The 19598-nt window shown below is 43.6% G+C and overlaps 1 protein-coding gene across 2 annotated transcripts; it reads left to right on the forward strand.

Moving 5' to 3' along the window:
- Window positions 1–350: 350 nt before the first annotated feature.
- On the forward strand, window positions 351–17804 carry mybpha (myosin binding protein Ha). Of its 2 annotated transcripts, XR_011516630.1 has the most exons (13): window positions 351–679; window positions 1320–1385; window positions 1453–1587; window positions 2309–2476; window positions 6552–6640; window positions 6722–6917; window positions 7061–7200; window positions 9282–9441; window positions 10926–11062; window positions 12324–12510; window positions 12613–12654; window positions 17391–17437; window positions 17553–17804. XR_011516630.1 is itself a non-coding variant. In XM_070544612.1 (12 exons), the coding sequence occupies exons 1-12, from the start codon at window positions 442–444 to the stop codon at window positions 17565–17567; spliced, it is 1578 nt and encodes a 525-aa protein (XP_070400713.1). In that variant the 5' UTR covers window positions 351–441; the 3' UTR covers window positions 17568–17804. The 2 variants fall into 2 exon arrangements, 1 of the variants encoding a protein (XP_070400713.1); XM_070544612.1 differs by lacking the exon at window positions 12613–12654.
- The last annotated feature ends 1794 nt before the right edge of the window (window positions 17805–19598 follow it).

Here is a 19598-nt window from a genome sequence, read left to right on the forward strand (position 1 = left end):
CTTGGCTGTTTGGGAACTAGCTGTTAGCTCATCAGTCCTGTCAGACACAAAAATCTATTTCTCTGATCTGATGCTCCTGAGGAAGCTGTCTACAACATTGTAACAGAACTGTTTCACCGAAACAGTTTAGATAAGCTGGAAAATCACTTTAACAGATTTTTTGTAGAAACGCTCTTAGGTCATATATTTGAAGTATATATGTAAGTATATATGAAAACTTGTTTCTAGGACTTCTACTTTTTCATCTATAAATCTGTTTAGTCAGTCACTCTATAAATAGTTCCCTAAATAAAATTCCAAACACCATCTCTCTATTAGACTCAAACATTTACAGAATGTTGTCTGGAAGAGAAGAGCAGAAACATGAAGATGTGAACTCGGGTGGGGAGGGTCTGATGATGGGTGGAGTTTTAACCAAACCCTCTAACTCCTTCTCTATATATGTCACCAAGGACTCCTCTGAGTCCCGATCCACAACACAGTCAGTCTGTCAGCGCGATGCCTAGTAAACCTGCACCCATCAAAAGGTCTGCAGCCAAGAAGGCTCTGGCTCAAGAGAAGGCACCTGAACTCGCTCTACCTGCTGAGACACCAGCTGAAGTATCTCCTCCAGCCGAGGTGGAGGCCCCTCCAGCGGCTCCAGTTGAGGACACACCCTCAGGAGAGGGAACAGCTCCAGGTATCTAACAGCACCAGTTCATCATGCAGATGGAAGATGCGGCCATGCCTCATTTTAGTCAACATGCAATATATAGAAGACGCTGCAAATTAGAGCCTTTTCCTTAACACTTCTTTTAGGATCTTGAGTGTGTGTTTGATATATATGTTGTGCCAACCGTAGCTCACACCAAGTGCATCCTGATCTGATCAAATGTCTATGCAGTATACACACAGAGTGCATGTGACTCAAAAAGCAAAACCAACCCTGATGTTTGTCTCAAACCGTAGACGCAACAGAATTGTGCAAATGCAAATTGCAATTTAAAATGATCAATGCTTTCCTTCACAAATAATGTTTTAATGTGTGCACAAACTGTCTCTCTTCTAATTCTGTTTTAATGTTAGCTACATGCTACACGTGTAGCAACACGCTGTCACAGTAGGCACAACATAAAACAACACAAACACTAACACAATACACAAAATAAATTTTGTGCTGTAAATGCTGCTACAACAACAGCTGCAGTGGATTGGTTTCTGGTGCAGTGGCTCCACGTCTCAGTCCAAAAGCAACATCTAAAAAAATTTGAAACGTTGCAAGCTGATGTGTCACTATGTGGTAAATGCGTTGGGTAAATCTCCTGCTTGTTAAATTACAGCCGTTCCAGCAGAAGCTGCTGTCGTTGACGAGCCACCCAAAGCTCCCACACCCCCGCCTCCAGCAGGTAACTGCCAGCTTAGTTTTAGTTTTTATAAAATCCCTAGAAATTAGAAACTCTTTGTCCCTTTCAGTCCCCACCAGCGCCCCGCTGGATGTGTCTGTAGATGACGTGAATGACAGCAGCCTCACCATTAAGTGGAAAACACCAGACACCATTGGAAACGATGGCTTGCTTGGATACACCATAGAGTACTGCAAGGATGGAAGTAAGTGTGTGTGTAACTTGTGTAACTGCACCTGTCCCCAGGGTGTCAGATGGACTTGATGCTGGGTCCAGTCCGTATACGGCAGGCATCAGATCACAGACGGTCTCTCACCATGTCCCTTGACACTGCTCTTAGAAGAGCTTGGCTGCTCAGGTGACAGAGTGTCCTCTAAAATTTCATTATGTTGGCTCTTACTGTACTTTTTAAGTGCACGATGTTTGTAAAACCGTGTCGTCAGGTGATAAACAACTGAACACGTCTCACTGAGGACTTTTATATAGAGAGTGACACATGAACAGACTATAAAGTACACCCTTTTCAAACAATTATGAGATACAGATGCACTCAAAGGAACAATCACGCTATACAGTAACATAGTAACATACTGCAGCAGTAGCTCAGGAGGTAGAGCGGGTTGTCCAGTTACTGGAAGGTTGTAGGTTGGATTCTAGCTTCCACCAGAGATTGTTGCTGGTGTGTCCTTGGGCTTAACCCACCCTGCCTGCTGCTGGTGTTTTTTTTTGGGGGGGGGGGGGGACCAGTGGTACCAATGTTCAGTGGTCTTGCTGCCCCAGGGCAGCTGTGGCTACATTGTAGCTCGTCACCAGCCTGTGGAAGGGTGAATGTGTCTGTGAATGGATGATGGACTGATTGTATTGTGAACAGTCTTGGGGGGTTGTACAACCCTAAGAAGATTTACCATAAATCTGCGTCCTTGCAGCAGCCGAGTGGATTGCAGCTAATGAGCAGCTGACTCCTGACAACCATTACCGCATCAGGGACCTGACAACCGGAGACTTGCTGCGTGTGCGCGTGGTGGCTGTCAACCCTGCTGGCCGTAGTGAACCTGGTCTTCTCCCTGAGCCTGTGGCAATCCATGAAATTGGTGGTAAGTAAGTATGGTGTGCTGTGACTTCTAGTAGCAGCAGATAAAACGTCTCTTGCATGCCCTGGGTCCTACCAGCAGGACGTGCTTAAACTGGTCTCCTGACAGGCGTCCTGGAGGCATTCTGACTAAATGTCTGAACCACATGAGCTGTCTCTTGATGCTGAGGAGCAGTGGCTTTAGTCTGAGCCTCTCCTGGTTGTCTGAGCTCCTCACCATATCTCTATGGCTCAGCCCAACCACCCAACTCATTTGGCCCAGCTCTGTCTTCACCACCACAACATCAGCATCTGAATCACTGCAGATGCCTTTCTATCTCCCATTCTCTCCTTCCTTCACACCTGAACAAGACACCAAGATGTTTCAACACCCCTTGAGGTAGGACCTCTCTTTGACTCAGAGGCAGCAGTCCACTCTTTTCCAGTGGAGAACCATGGCTTCAAACTTGGAGGTGCAGATTCTCATCTCAGCTGCAAACCTCAAGAGTTAAAGGCTATAGCTTAATGGACCTAAGAGGACCGCAGCACCTGCAAGAAGTAGCGATGAGATCTTTCTGCCCTCAAACTCATCACCCTCAAACAGAACCGATGACATAGGGCAGCCATCTACTGTGTATGGCTGATTATCTCTTAGTCAAAACCCTCCAGTGTGTGCCCACGCTCACACAGAGTTACTTTATATCATCCCAATTTTCTTCTTATTTGTGTCAAAGATGTGTGGTTACCATGGCGACCTTGATGAGTCACTGGAAGCAGCTTTAACATTTCTGTTACTTCTGTGCACATACACAAAATTTGTTGGGAATTTACAAAAAGAGATTTATGCTTAAATTTTTATTTTGGACAGTAACGTCTTTAAACGTTCACTTATGCTTGATGCATGGATAAGTTTGCTTCCAGTTCAGCTGTAAATAACTGCAACTGTACATCCTGTTCTGTGCAAAACATCCTTTAGTTCAGAGTTTTTCTGGAGTAAATCCAGCTTATTTACTCTCTGTCAATAGTTCTCTGACTGCTGTAACATATGACCTCTCCTTAAAATACGCTTGTCGCGGCCATCAAAAGAGGTGCTATTAGCCACCAGCCTCAGATGAACATCACAGATGGAAGTACGTAAATCCTGCAGGTGGTGACAAGTGCTTTCACTAACTGTAAATCAAGCTCTCAGTTGGACATTGTCGCTGTAGTTTTTAGCACAAATGAGGTGAATGTGTACTCAGATTTTATTTGATAGCACATGTTTTATTTTATTAAATCAGCGTTGACTTACTTGAGGCCTTATTTCAATTCTGGCAATTTGAACCGATTAAAATTATATCGTGTATAAATACAACATAATAAAGGATGTTATACAATAACGACAAAAATATTTCAAAAGCACCTGTTTGTGAGCAACATCTCCATTTAAAATCATCCTAAACTGGTGAAATTGAAACACCTGAGTGCTGCACTAGCGCCCACAGAGTCAGGGTGATTCATTGGTGATTTCAGTCAGGCAAAGAAAAATATTTAGGTAATGAGCCTGCTGGCTGTCATGCGATTTAGTGACATCGACCTTGTCAGTGCAGACTCCTTGCAGATTTATTTATGTCTCTGCTACTCTATCCTCACTGACTTCTCACACATGTATGGCTAAGTGACATAATGCATGCAAGCTAAATATATTAAATTTACGTAGCGGTTACACTTTCACCTATTTTTAGAGTTCAGCTTTGAAGATGCGAATGTTTGTCATTTAATCAGGCCTCCGCTCAAGTTGGGAACAAAATCTCACCTTTCCAAGACATATGTAGTTTATATGTTGAATAATGTTTTAAACGAGCAGTCTGAAGTTACAGAAGTGCAAGAATATGTGTTTATATTTGAAAATGCACATCTTTCAATGTGATGCTGTTTAGATTTTTGGAATTGTGTTTGTAATAATATATTTGAATGAGCATGAAGCATGAAGACATATAACACATAATTGAACTGTCCTTGCTGCAGTACAAGACCATAACAACATACTGTACGTTATATCATTGAACAATACTTTATTAATAGTGTAGTAATGTTAATTTCCTAAATATAACTTTTATTTGTGTGTTTTTCTACAAATCCCATGTTGTTGTTCCTCTGCTGGTTCAGGATTAGGGTTAGGTTTGTGAGAGAGGGTTAGAGTAATGCAGCATCAGACTCACATCCACCTTTACCTGCCTGTTTAAAACACTGAAACAAACTGGCATGGTGTCCAGTGAAGCAAACATCCTCATGTAATCCCTAGCTTACTGTCTCTGATGGCACTTCCTGGTTGTGGCTGGAACCACATGGGAGAAAACAGAACCCTTTGAGGTTCAGATGCGGTCATACAAACAGAACTGTTGGTCAACTAGGGAGAGCGAAACCTGAAACTAATTGATGGATTCTGGGTGGCTTGCTGGGGTTGAATTCAACTCTGTGTCTGTCACGAAGCCACGTTCACAAGCTAATGGAGACAAACTGTCCTACGTGTGCTGAAAGCCCCCCCACAAAGGCAATTTATCCATAGACAAAGGCAGATTACATATTGTTTTCAGTAGTGCTCAGTGGCTGCTGGATGCTGTGATGCTCGAGAGCATTGCTGACAGGTTTGTTAATTAGCAGGGATTGTTGTTTGAGGCCATTCTGGAGGCAGATCTGAGCATCTTAGGAAATGATGGCTTCAGAAGCTGGATCCCAGCTTTGGCAACTAACGTGCTGAGGACATGAAGTGATGAGATGTGCTGGACAACACAGAGGAAAAAAAGAGCAGCATGAGGAAGATGGATAGGAAGTCAGAGGCATGAGCTCAGAGGACATTTTTAGTTGACCAGGAGAAACACGACGGGGGACTTATGTGTCCGCTAAGCACACCAAGTTTCTGGGACATTTGCTGCGCATGCAGAATAGGTGATGGATGCTGTTTTTGATACCTGAATAAAACCGGCCTGCATATGGTGGTGTAGCAGATGCTCAGAGGCCTAGCCATGATGCAACTGACCAACACTGGTTGTATCTGATTCTGGTTCTGATACTGATCAGAAGAAAGTGATGAGGTCTTCTTTCAGGGATTTTGCACATGCCACAGGAGAACATGTGCAAAGGCTCAGCCAAAGGGTTCTTGTCACTAGAGTTATTTTAGGAGCTGCTGGATGCAGGTTTGTGTCTCCCTGCCTGGATACTGTAGATTAGTTCAGTTACTCAGGAAGTTACTCTAATTCTTATAAAAAAGCATTTAATCATTTAATTAGTCTTTTGGGGATGTGGTGGATTTTCATTTGTAAGCCATTAAATTTAAAATTAAATAAAAAGGGTATTACAGTTAGTCCTCATTGGGTTGCAGGAGACACTGTAGACAGGTCACCAGTCATCACAGGGACACAGAGACATGAACAACTAGTCACACACTCACTCACACCTAGGGACAATTTTAGTCACGTGTATTTTTTTGGCCTGTGGGAGGAAACCCATTGCATGGAAAGAACAAGCTAACTCTGTGCTTAGATTACTCAGTCAAGACACAAACCTGCAACCTTCTGCAGAGCAACTACGCCACCATGCAGCCCCTACCGTACCTTCACAAAAGACAAAAAAATGAAATAAAAAATGTAGGATCGGAGCTTTTTTGCTGTTTAAATGTTATGCATGTTTCGTTGTGTTGTTGTATTCTTATAAGTATTATTAAAATGTGCACATCATTGGTAAAGCTGAGAGATTTATTTTCTCCAGAGATCAGAGAGGGCACCCTCAAGTTCCCATAAAGCTTCACTATTTCAACACATTCAAATCATTTTCGCCAACATAAAACACTGAAGGCACAAAAAATGAAGCTGTCTAAACCTCCAAAACGAAAAAAAAAAGTGAAAAACATTTTGCCTTTCACTCATGTTGACTTGCCACTTTCATCAGATGACACCCAAGGGGACATTTACATGGCACAATTTGCCCATTGTGCTCCACTGGCCAGTAGGTCTAACTACTGCTGTTGGTACAGAACACACCTAATCACTGCACAGCTATTGAAAATAAAAATAAAATGCAAAAAAGACAGGAAATAAACACATTTCAATCACTCTTTTCAGACCGACCCAAGATCCGCTTGCCTCGTATTCTCAGGTCCCGATATGTTAAGAAGGTTGGGGAACAGATCAACCTTGTCATCCCATTTGTTGTAAGAAAAACACCCATAAAAAGTTATTGAAAACGCAAAAATATACATTTCATATGTGCATTAAACTTTTTTAATCCTTAGGGAAAACCTAATCCTGCCGTGTCCTGGCTGAAAGATGGTCAGCCTGTGGACACAAAACGAGTCAACATCAGGAACAGTGACAGGGACAGCATCTTGTTTATACGCAGCTCTCAGAGGGAGGACTCGGGTGTTTACAAGATGACGCTGAAAGTGGACAGCCTTGAAGACAACGCTACCATCACCCTTCAGATTGTCGGTGAGTATGGATGCAAAAAAGGTGGTTTTGAAACAATATTTCACTTGATCCTGAGTGGTTCTGCTCACGGCTGCTTTCACCATGAGGAACAATGTTAGGATTTCAAACCTTTTTCTAAAATTAGCAGAAATTTGTGTCATCAGAGCTTCCTGGTCCTCCTGCAAGTGTGAAGTTGGTAGATTCTTGGGGCTTCAACGCTGCTCTGGAGTGGACTCCCCCAAAAGATAACGGCAACACGGAGATCACTGGATACTCTGTTCAGAAGGCTGACCAGAAGACAGGGGTAGGGCACCGATTCTAAAAAGTAGAGCAAACACAGTGTTGAGGAATTCATTTTAGAGACTTAATAAAATAATGAGAAAGCAGTCCACGATTCAATCAAAAGGGGTTAATTTCAATATTGCAAAATTGAAATGAGGAGGCAGTCACAAGCTCTTCCCAAAGCAGCCGCTTCTTTTTATCCCCCTTTAACCACCACCCCCCAAGGGAGAGAACAAAAGGAAGGCCTTTTTACAGCATTATCTCAGAGAGAATGGTAGGAGTCTGGAGCCAAATAATGAGGGCTAAATACAGTCAGGTCCATAAATATTGGGACATCGACACACTGCTAACATTTTTGGCTCTATACACCACCACAATGGATATCAAATGAATCTAACTAGATGTGCTTTAACTGCAGACTGTCAGCTTTTATTTGAGGGTATATACATCCAAATCAGGTGAACGGTGTAGGAATTACAACAGTTTGCATATGTGCCTCCCACTTGTTAAGGGACCAAAAGTAATGGGACAGTCGGCTTTTCAGCTGTTCCATGACCAGGTGTGTTATTCCCTCATTATCCCAATTACAATGAGCAGATAAAAGGTCCAGAGTTCATTTCAAGTGTGCTATTTGCATTTGGAATCTGTTGCTGTCAACTGTCAAGATGAGATCCAAAGAGCTGTCACCATCAGTGAAGCAAGCCATCATTAGGCTGAAAAAACAAAAGAAACCTATCAGAGAGATAGCAAAAACATTAGGTGTGGCCAAAACAACAGTTTGGAACATTCCCAAAAAGAAGGAACGCACCAGTGAGCTCAACAACACCAAAAGACCCAGAAGACCACGGAAAACAACTGTGGCGGATGACCGAAGAATCATTTCCCTGGTGAAGAAAACACCCTTCACAACAGTTGGCCAGATCAAGAACACCCAGGAGGTAGGTGTATCTGTGTCAAAGTCAACAATCAAGAGAAGACTCCACCAATGTGAATAGAGAGGGTTCACCACAAGATGTAAATAATTGGTGAGCCCCAAAAACAGGAAGGCCAGATTAGAGTTTGCCAAACAACATCTAAAAAAGCCTTCACAGTTCTGGAACAACATCCTATGGACAGATGAGAGCAAGATCAACTTGTACCAGAGTGATGGGAAGAGAAGAGTATGGAGATGGAAAGGAACTGCTCATGATCATAAGCATACCACCTCATCAGTGAAGCATGGTGCTGGAAGTGTCATGGCGTGGGCATGTATGGCTGCCAGTGGAACTGGTTCTCTTGTATTTATTGATGATGTGACTGCTGACAAAAGCAGCACGATGAATTCTGAAGTGTTTCAGGCAATATTTGCTCATACTCAGCCAAATGCCTCAGAACTCATTGGATGGTGCTTCACAGTGCAGATGGACAATGACCCAAAGCATACTGCAAAAGCAACCAAAGAGTTTTTGAAGGGAAAGAATTGGACTGTTTTGCAATGGCCAAGTCAATCACCTGACCTGAATCCGATTGAGCATGCATTTCACTTGCTGAAGACTAAACTGAAGGGAAAATGCCCCGGGAACAAGCAGGAACTGAAGACTGTTGCCATAGAGGCCTGGCAGAACATCACCAGGGATGAAACCCAACGTCTGGTGATGTCTATGTGTTCCAGACTTCAGGCTGTAATTGACTGCAAAGAATTTGCAACCAAGTATTGAAATGTATACGTTTGATTTATGGTTCTTTATTCTGTCTCATTACTTTTGGTCCCTTAACAAGTGGGAGGCACATATGCAAACTGTTGTCATTCCTACACCGTTCTCCTGATTTGGATGTAAATACCTAAAAAAAAAAGCTGACAGTCTGCAGTTAAAGCACATCTTGTTCATTTCATTTGATATACATTGTGGTGGTGTGTAGAGCCAAAAATGTTAGCATTGTTTTGAGGTCCCAATATTTATGGACCTGACTGTAAAACGTATCCATTACAGTAGCTAAGATTAGGAATATTAGAAAAATAAAGCAATTGCTCATGAAGGATACAAAAATGTTATGATGGATTAAATGCAGTATATTACAGTTTTATTTTACATGCATGAAAAATAGTTGTGTGTCCACCTGCAGGAGTGGTTCACAGTGCTGGAGCACTACCACAGACTGACTGCCACTGTCTCAGACCTCATCATGGGCAACTCCTACACCTTCAGGGTGTTTGCTGAGAACCAAGTGGGGAAGAGTGAAATGGCTGGTGTCACCAAGGAGGTGGCCACCATCCAGAAGACAGGTGACCTTCATGATTCATGTAGTACAATTATTGTCCGTCTGGACAAGTTTCTTTTCACATGTAATTAATTAGCCCTCCCACTGTCTTTATGGGTGAGGTGGTCGCGAGGAAAGTTGATCATTGAGCATGATTGATGGTTTATCCCTTGAGGTCCATGTGGCGGGGTGAGGTGGTGCTCACTCCTCACCCCTGCCACATGGACCCAAGGGATAAATCATCAACCCTGCTCAATGGTCAACTTTCCTCGTGGGGTCACACCCATTAGAACAGTGGGAGGGTTAAATGTATTATGAAAGAAGTTGTATATTTTTATATTTACTTAACATAATGACAGGCAGTTAGGGGACGAAGTGAGTACTTAAGGAGTGAAAACAACCTTGGCATTGCCTTAAACCCTGGTGAATAAATCTTGGCCAGTGAAGACATTAAGACTCTTCTTCATTGTTGACGGTTTGTCTAAGCATACATGGTGCAACCTGGAACTCATGCACTGTACATTGAAAGTATTGATGGATAATAATTGATTGCATTCTACAATTTTATCCTAGCAAAATGCCTTTTAAATAGAGAAATAACACATAGAATCTTCATTGAGATTCTTATGTTGGTTTCCAGCAATCAAAACCATTCAGCCAGCTGTTTATTGGTGGTGTAGCGTAGCGTTGGATAAATATTAGTTAACAGTAACTCTTAATACAAATATGGTCAGTTGGCTTTTCCTCGCTGTAACTGTGAGCCATTTTCTATAAGGTTAGAGTTAGTGTCACTCATGGTTAACCTACAACTGCTTAAATTACCCATTTTTGAGGAAGATGAAGAAATCTAATAAATCAGCAACAACACCAAAAGTCTTAACCCTCCCACTGTCTTTATGGGTGACCCCGTGAGGAAAGTTGACCATTGAGCAGGACTGGTGGTTTATCCCTTGAGGTCCATGTGGCAGGGGTGAGGTGGTGCTCACTCCTCACCCCTGCCACATGGACCCAAGGGACAAACCATCAACCCTGCTCAATGGTCAACTTTGCTCACGGGGTCACACCTATTAGGACACTAGGAGGGTTGAAGGATGTGTGAAGATCAAAGCTGTAGTTGGAGAAATGCTTGAAATTGTCTTGGCTTACATGTTAGTTAGTTTAGGCTTAATGGTATAGCATTGGCGTAAATGTTAGTTAAGATTCATTAATTTTGGCTAACATACATCGAGCAGTTGCTTAAACATTCGATGTGTGCTGACTCACAAGCATGGATAGCATCTTGGCTAAAACGAGACAATGCTGCTCCTTGTTCTTCTTTTACAACGTCGTGTGATTTTTGGATTCAGCTTTATTGCCACGTTTAGTTACGACTGTCATGCAAAAATGTAGCATGACCTTAACACACCGTTAAGTTTCTTATGGAAAAATAAGCAATGGGTGTGTTTTGTTGTTATCAAATGTAAACAATAAAGACTTTGCATTAGGGTTTTGTAATTGTGTGTAATACAGGTATTGTGTACAAGCCTCCTGAGTACCAGGAGCATGACTTCAGAGAGGGTCCTAAATTCACCACACCCCTTATCGACCATGCGGCCACTGTTGGATACACAACCAAGCTGCTTTGTTCTGTTCGTGGTTCTCCCAAGGTCAGTCACCCAGTCAGCACAAGACAAATGTTTAGTGATTCAAGATGCTATTCATTTCACCATTTCTAACCACATAAACACAAATGGTGGTGCCATGTGTCTGGAAGCAGTAACACCCGTTCCTGAACAGATCCCGTGTGGATTCCAGACAGAGCTTGTCTAAAATGTGGCATGTTTCTCAACTTTCTTGGCAGCTGCAGCTCTTGTTAAACTTATCTTTACAGTTGTTCAGCAGACAGATTAGATAGAAAGCCAGGGTGGAAATGCTGTTGATTGTTCGTACATGATGTCCTTGGTGGAAGTCCAAACACAGCAGTGAATGGATGGTCTGCATGTGTCGGTGTGGACGAGATGAATCAATCTCAAGTTTGACCTCCAAGGATGACGAGAAGCTGTAAAAAAGAGAAATTATTTGAAAATATTTTACTAATAAATGTTTTCAGAACAGCTAGGACTTTATAAAGTTATTCATTTTTATTCTTTGTTGTTTATGTGCTTAGCCTCAGCTCATGAACCTTCTTCCTTCTCTAGCATGACTTTTGAGGAGGAGCTGAGGATGTCCAACAGAAAGATTTGTCCAGAAACCTGATAAGGTGTCCTTCTGTCTTTGATGAATCTTTGTCACACATAGACAGTGTCTAACATTAGACACTGAGAAAGGAGCAAACGGATAAGAGCCTAAGCTTGATGTACTCTCTTGTCTGTAGGGATACATTGATCTATCACAGTGGGTCCTATTTTTGTAAACTGTCCATACTGCAGCTTACTTTCTTCATCAGTGTCAGAGACAACCTGGCATGGAAGTAGGAGATAAATCCACATCAGCTAGCCAGTATGCTGTTAGCATGCTATGAACCACAGCTTGAACACATGCTGAAAGTTTGCATTGTGTTTGAAATGCTAATCATTTTGGGTCTTTAAAGTTTTCTAAAGAAAGGAGTGACATAGAAATTGAGGATTTTATTATTGACCGAATGGGAACGCAGAAATGGACAGAACTGCAGGGGAAGCAAGAAATTTGCCAGTAAGGAATAGAGACTTAAAATAGATTAACAAGTCCTTAAACCTCATTTCAGAGGAGAACTTCTAAACCTTGTTATTGAGTGCAATGTTTGGATTTAAAGCTGTTTTAGCAATCTTTACAACTGAAGTGGTTTCAGAACAGAACAGGAACTGGTGGATTTTCAAAGTCTTAATAAAAAGGAAAAATTAAGAAATGGAAACGTTAGTAAATATTTATGAATGTCTTCTCTCCTTCCAGCCAAAGATTGAGTGGTTAAAGAACCAAATGATCATTGGTAACGACCCCAAGTTTCGTCAGATTTCCAAACAGGGTATTTGCTCCCTCGAGATCCGTAAACCCTGCAGCTTTGATGGTGGTGTGTACACCTGCAGAGCCAAGAATGAACAGGGAGAGGCCGCCGTGTCCTGCAAACTGGAAGTCAAACGTATGTAAACAAAAAACAGTGAACTGATTCCAGAGGTTTCCTTTAAGATAAAACCTATTGAATGCAATAATATCATCTAATGTTACATTTCCCTCCTAACAGAGGTTATTATTCCAGAGAGGAAATAAACCAAAGTTTCTAAAGGTGAGTGTGGATTGTACACCAAGTTCCTCAAATTACAAAATATATTAATAATTTTGATTGAAACATAAAGACAACTGAACCGTCACCTTATCGTGGTGGAGGAGTTTGAGTGCCCTAAAGATCCTAGGAGCTATGTTGTCTGGGGCACTTTGTGCCCCTGGTAGGGTCTCCCATGACAAATTGGTCTTAGGTGAAGGGTGAGACAAAGAACGGTTCACAGGATCTTTCATGGACGTTAAAACAAAGAGTCGGAGTACCCAGCCCGGAGGGTTACCGGGTCCCACCCTGGAGCCAGGCCTGGGGTTGGGACCCATGAGCGAGCGCCTGTTGGCCGGGCTTTCGCCCATGGGTCCTGGCCGTGCCCAGCCCGAACCGGATACAAGGGCTCATCCAACTGTGGACCCACCACCCGCTGGAGGAACATGAAGGGTCCGGTGCAATGTGGATCGGGTGGCAGACCAAGGCGGGAGTCTTGGCGGTCCGATCCCCGGACAAGAAAACTGGTTTTGGGGACATGGAACGTCACCTCGCTGGTGGGGAAGGAGCAGGAGCTTGTGGCAGATGTTGAGCGGTACCGGCTAGATATAGTCGGACTCACCTCAACACATAGCATTGGCTCTGGAACCCAAGTCCTTGAGAGGGGTTGGACACTCTCCTTTGCTGGAGTTGCTCTGGGTGAGAGGCGGAGGGCTGGGGTTGGCTTTTTGTTAGCCCCAAGACTCTCTGCCTGTGTGTTGGAGTTTACCCCGGGGGACAAGAGGGTAGCTTCCCTGCGCCTTTGGGTTGGGGAACGGGTCCTGACTGTTGTTTGTGCTAATGGGCCAAATATCAGTTCAGAGTACCCACCCTTTCTGAAGTCCCTGGGACGAGTGCTAGATAGTGCTCCATCAGGGGACTCCATTGTCCTGCTGGGGGACTGCAATGCTCATGTAGGCAATGACAGCATGACCTGGAGGGGTGTGATTGGGAGGAACGGCCCACCTGATCTGAACTTGAGTGGTGTTTCGTTATTGGACTTCTGTGCAAGCCGCAGTTTGGCCCTAACGAACACAATGTTCGAAAATAAGGATGCCCATCGGTTCACTTGGTACCAGGGCAGCCTAGGTCACAGGTCGATGATAGACTTTGTAGTTGAAGCGGAGGATGAGATGAGAGGAGCGGAGCTGTCAACTGATCACCACCTGGTGGTGAGTTGGATCAGATGGCAGGGGAAGATGCCGCGTTGACCTGGCAGACCCAAACGCATAGTGAGGGTCTGCTGGGAATGCCTGGCAGAAGAACCTGTTAGGACGGTCTTCAACTCCCACCTCCGGCAGAGCTTTGACCGTGTACCGAGAGCAGTGGGGGACATTGACTCTGAGTGGGCCTCGTTCCACTCTGCAATTGTTGAGGTGGCTGTTGCTAGCTGTGGTCACAAGGTGGCCGGTGCCAGTCGTGGTGGCAACCCCCGTACCCACTGGTGGACACCAGAGGTTCGGGGAGCCGTCAGGCTGAAGAAGGAAGCCTACAGGACGTGGCTGGTCTGTGGGTCTCCGGAGGCAACAGACAGGTACCGGATAGCCAAGCGGGGTGCAGCAGTGACAGTTGCCAAGGCAAAATATTGGGCGTGGGAGGAGTTTGGTGAGGCCATGGAGAAAGACTATCGACCGGCTCCAAAGAGGTTCTGGCAAACTGTCCGGCACCTCAGGAGAGGAATGCAGCAACTCGCTCACACTGTTTACAGTGGGGATGGGGAGCTGCTGACGTCAACTGAGGCTATAGTCGGACGGTGGAAGGAATACTTTGAGGAGTTCCTCAATCCCACCTATGCGCATTCCGAGGAGGAACCAGAGCCGAGAGACCTGGGGATGGACTGTCCAATCTCTGGGGCAGAAGTTGCTGAGGTAGTCAAACAACTACACAGCAGCGGAGCCCCGGGGGCAGATGAGGTTCGTCCTGGGTATCTCAAGGCTATGGATGTTGTAGGGCTGTCATGGTTGACACAACTCTGCAACATTGCATGGTCGTCGGGGGCAGTTCCTGTGGAGTGGCAGACCGGGGTGGTGGTCCCCATCTTTAAGAAGGGTGACCTGAGAGTGTGTTCCAACTATAGGGGGATTACACTCCTCAGTCTCCCTGGAAAGGTCTACTCCAAGGTACAGGAAAGGAGGGTCCGATCGATAGTTGAATCTCAGATTGAGGAGGAGCAATATGGTTTTCGTCCTGGCCGTGGAACTGTGGACCAGCTCTATACCATTGCAAGGGTGATGGGGGGGGCATGAGAGTTTTCCCAACCAATCCACATGTGTTTTTTGGATTTGGAGAAGGCTTATGACTGTGTCCCCAGGGGTACCCTGTGGGGGATGCTCCAGGAGTATGGGGTGAGTGGCTTTCTGTTAAGGGCCATTCAGTCCCTTTACCAGAGGAGCGTGAGTTTTGTCCGCATAGCCGGACCTGTTCCCGGTGAGGGTTGGACTCCGCCAGGGCTGCCCTTTGTCACCGGTTCTGTTCATTACCTTTATGGACATAATTTCTAGGCGCAGCCGTGGTGTGGAGTGTGTCGAGTTTGGTGGCAGGAGAATCTCGTCTCTGCTTTTTGCGGATGATGTGGTCCTCCTAGCTTCATCCAGCTCTGACCTTCAGCTCTTGCTGGGTAGGTTTGCGGCCGAGTGTGAAGCGGCTGGGATGAGGATCAGCACCTCCAAATCTGAGACCATGGTTCTCAACCGGAAAAGGGTGGCTTGCCAACTCCGGGTCGGGGGAGAGGTCCTACCTCAAGTGGAGGAGTTTAACTATCTCGGGGTCTTGTTCACGAGTGAGGGTAGGAGGCTATGGTCATGAGCTTTGGGTAATGACCGAAAGAACGAGATTGCGGATACAAGCGGCCGAAATGAGTTTCCTCCGTAGGGTGGCCGGGCTCAGCCTTAGAGATAGGGTGAGGAGCTCAGACATTCGGGAGGGACTTGGAGTAGAACCACTGCTCCTCTGGATCGAAAGGAGCCAGTTGAGGTGGTTTGGGCATCTGGTCAGGATTCCTCCTGGACGCCTCCCCGGGGAGGTGCTTCGGGCATGTCCTGCCGGCACGAGGCCCCTGGGTCGACCCAGGACACGTTGGAGAGGTTACATCTCCATTCTGGTCCGGGGACGCCTTGGGGTCCTGCCGGAGGAGCTGGTGGAGAAGGCCGGGGAGAGGACGGTCTGGAGCTCTCTAGTTGGGATGCTGCCCCTGCGACCCGGACCTGGATAAGCGGAGGAAGACGACGACGACATAAAGACAACTGATTCATACAGAATACAGATTTGCTGTGCTTCTCCAAAATCCTTTTCCACACACTCACAAGCTTGGCTGTTGATCAGTTCAGCTCCAGAATCACTCGTAAACAATCATCTGTAAACTCAGCTCTTAGCCGTTAAGCTGATCTGTGCACAGCTTTTCTCTCTGCAGGATCCACTTTTAGATGTGATAATGTGGCAGAAATGAGTCTAAGTCAAACAGAAATGCCAAATTTGATTATTCCAGTCTTTCATATCTTTATTTATAGCTGTTTATTAGGCAGCCATGTTCATGTTTCAGTATTGAAAGGGAAAACATTTTCCCAGCTGGGATATTTCAGAGAACAAAAATCCATACAATGTAATGTTCACAGTCACTTAGAAAACTTGAGAATGATTTGATTGTGTTTTATGGTGGATCAAAGTCAAAGTTGAGGTTTTATTTGGATCATCTGCCTTTTTCATACATACATTTATAGATCAGATGTCCTCCAGTAAGCATGTGATGCAGGAATTTTCTATTCAGACTCTTAAAATAACAAATCCATACCTGATTCATTTGCAAGGTCTGATGCCATTGAGCTGTCACAGACTGGTGACCTGAGTATGTAGTAATCATTGACTTTATTTATTTATTAGTGTCATTCTTACAATCTAGCCCACTCCCTGAAAGAAATGTGCATAAAAAGCAGACTTTACTTGTTTTTTGGTATTTAAAGAGGCTGTGCTTACATTTTGGGCTTCCTCAGTTCAAAGTTAAAAACTTACATCTCAAATACACTCATTGCTGGTTTTTTATTTAGGATTGTTGGTGGCTAGTGTGAAACATTTAAGTCATTTTCTAATTGAATTTCTTAGTATGTTGCAGAAATATTATTTTGCATAAAAATAGTCAAAGGTGCTCTCAAATGTGCTTTAAGGATTTATTTGTGAGTTTGAGGCAAATAAATTGATGTGATTGTCAGCTTTTGGTGCGGGCTGGGGAGTTTGTATGTGAATTCACGGAAAATTAAGTCTCAAACCAATCAGAACTGACTGTTTACACAGTCACATCCACTTCTCTGATTACAGCTGTCATTTGATCAGGCTGAAGTGTCTACTGTAATTGTTTTTGAGAATGTAAAGATATTACCTTCTAAGCTCCATCCTGTCTTTTTGGTCCAAAGCAAAGGATTAGACAGAGGGAGTTTTTCTTAAGCTGGGAGACAGGAACGATGTCAGCACGGCTTCTAAAAATGACTCCAGGTGATCTGAAAAGCCGCCAAACTCTTCAGATTACCATGAGCTGATGGGCCGAGTTGCGATGTGAGAAGGAGGAAGAACCGGTGAAGAGGCCAGGAACAGAACCAGTAACACTGGATGGAAAAAGGATCTCACTGACACCAAAAAATCCCTCTCACTCTAAACTGAACATTCCTGGTTGAAGTGATTATTAACACCTTATAATCCCGTTTAACTCCCGTCTTTAATCGTCTTCCCATCAGAACCTTTGAAGAAGCAGCAGAAGAATGATCAGGTCTTATACTTTCGGGTGAGTTTTAGAACAAAACTTCTTACAACAAACTAAAATGTTGAGTTTTCAGTGAAAACTAAATATAAACCAATAAAATTTCGGTGAATAAACAAATCCCTTTTGTGTTTTCCAGTGTGTGCTAGAGTGATTGAAGAAGATGCAGCTGGCTGTGCAGACGTGTGTAAATAGTGAAAATCCCACTGACATCTCAACCATCTCTGGCGGTGTGAGAAACACACCACAGCCTTCCCAGTGTGTCACATGGTGTTTCAGCTGGTGCCTTGTATGTGAAACTAAATTTACCAGATTTGATTCTGCTTGTTTTCTGTTTGTTACCATATGAATTGTTGAAGAAGCAATAAAACCTTCCCAAATCCACTGATAATCTACTGCCAATTCGGTGTTTAACTTTAATAAAAAGAAGTGTATTTTCTTAACTCCTATGTGCTTTTCTCTTCTCAGTGAGACACATTCATTAAAGTTGATAGATTTGGTTGTTTTAAATAGAAATAACATTGTGTCTTGGTGCTCTGGTACTATTAAAGTATTGTAAATACTGTATGTAAAATGTGCAGATGGGTTTAGAAAGTTTGGAATTGTATCTTTTTTTTTATTTCAGGTGAGTTTTATTTGTGTTGCGCAATTGAAAAAAAATATTAAATTACACAATGTTCTTGTAAATTTGGGTAAAATACAGACTTGGACCTCAGTTGTCAAAAGAAAAGGAGCTGCAGCTTATGTCCTTTGGTGTTCATTTTGAGGGAAGTTTCTACTTTAGGTGCTGAAACATGATCTAAAAATCATTTACTTCTTTAATTTAAAAATATAACAAGGTGCGAACCTCTAATTTACGAAAAGTCCATCTAAAATTCATATAAAAAAGAACAGATTCAAATACAAAATCCTGCAGTCAGCTGTTCTACAATCAGACTGAGGATGTCCTGGTTCAAATAAGTCTCAATCATGGGGAATTCATTGACTGATCAGATCACTGAGATGACTCTAAATCTAGATCATAATGGTGTAAATGGTTTAGTGTGGAGGCATGCTATGTGTGGAGGTGTTTCACTGTAGAGGAGGGTTGCCAGGTAAGGAAGGATGCAGATCCACAATGTCATCCTCTTCCGATTTCTGTTTTCTGATGAAATCCTGTAAAAAAATAAATAAAATAAAACCTGTTTTGTCTTCATGTTGGTTGGTACAGCTAATAGCTTTGCAACCATCTGACATTTTGGCTGAGTTGATCACAAAAACTTTTGAGCAATGGCTGGAAGGCTGAGGACTGTAGTGCCGATCTGCTCCTCAAGAGGGCATTTCAATGTGGCAATGATGTCGTGAAAAAAAACTATGAATAAACCAGATTGTTAAAATGCTTTTCTGATATTTCAAAGCAGTCTGTCTAAGAAAACCAGCAAATCAAAAACTCCATTCTGAGCAAGCCAGTGGCAAAACGAAGGAAGTTTTAACAGGACCTTGCAGCAGAAGCGGGTTCCAGCAGGGCAGACTCCCATCTTGAATAAGAGGTTCCAGCTGTGCCAAATCTGCTTTTGTTTAAAGAGATAGATGCTTGGACAGAATAATAGAAGAAAAAAATAACCTGCAGTTATGTGGTGGATTGTCTCAGGGGCCTCTTTGCATAGCCTACACCTTGGGTCTTGTCTGGTGTGGTAGGTCTTGGCATCTGTTGCTCTGGTGTTCAGGGCCTGTTCCTGTGCAGCTATGATGAGTGCCTCTGTGCTGTCCTTCATACCAGCTCTTTCTAGCCATTGATAGGATTTCTTGATATCAGTCACTTCAGTTATCTGTCGGTGGTACATCCCATGTAGGGGTTTATCCTCCCACTATGGCATTTCCATTGTCTCCTCCTCTGTTCGTCTTTGTTTGAGACATTGAACATTATATATATATATATATATATATATATATATATATATATATATATATATATATAGACAGCTGTGGCACATCTCAGTTGGAACAAGCATGCCTATTTTGGCAGAATGGAATTTTCTGCATCGTGCTGCCCCCTTATGGTGGATGTGGCGAGTCAAAAGGGGAAACAAAAACCCAACCCAAGAGACCTGAGACATGGAGGAAGTTGTTTTATTACTTCAGCAGTCACAGTTCGCACTTTAGTTTCAATCCTATTTACAAAGCATCTGAATGATGTCTATGTCTG

This window comes from Nothobranchius furzeri, chromosome 15, assembly GCF_043380555.1.
Source record: "Nothobranchius furzeri strain GRZ-AD chromosome 15, NfurGRZ-RIMD1, whole genome shotgun sequence".
Classification (NCBI taxonomy): domain Eukaryota; kingdom Metazoa; phylum Chordata; class Actinopteri; order Cyprinodontiformes; family Nothobranchiidae; genus Nothobranchius; species Nothobranchius furzeri.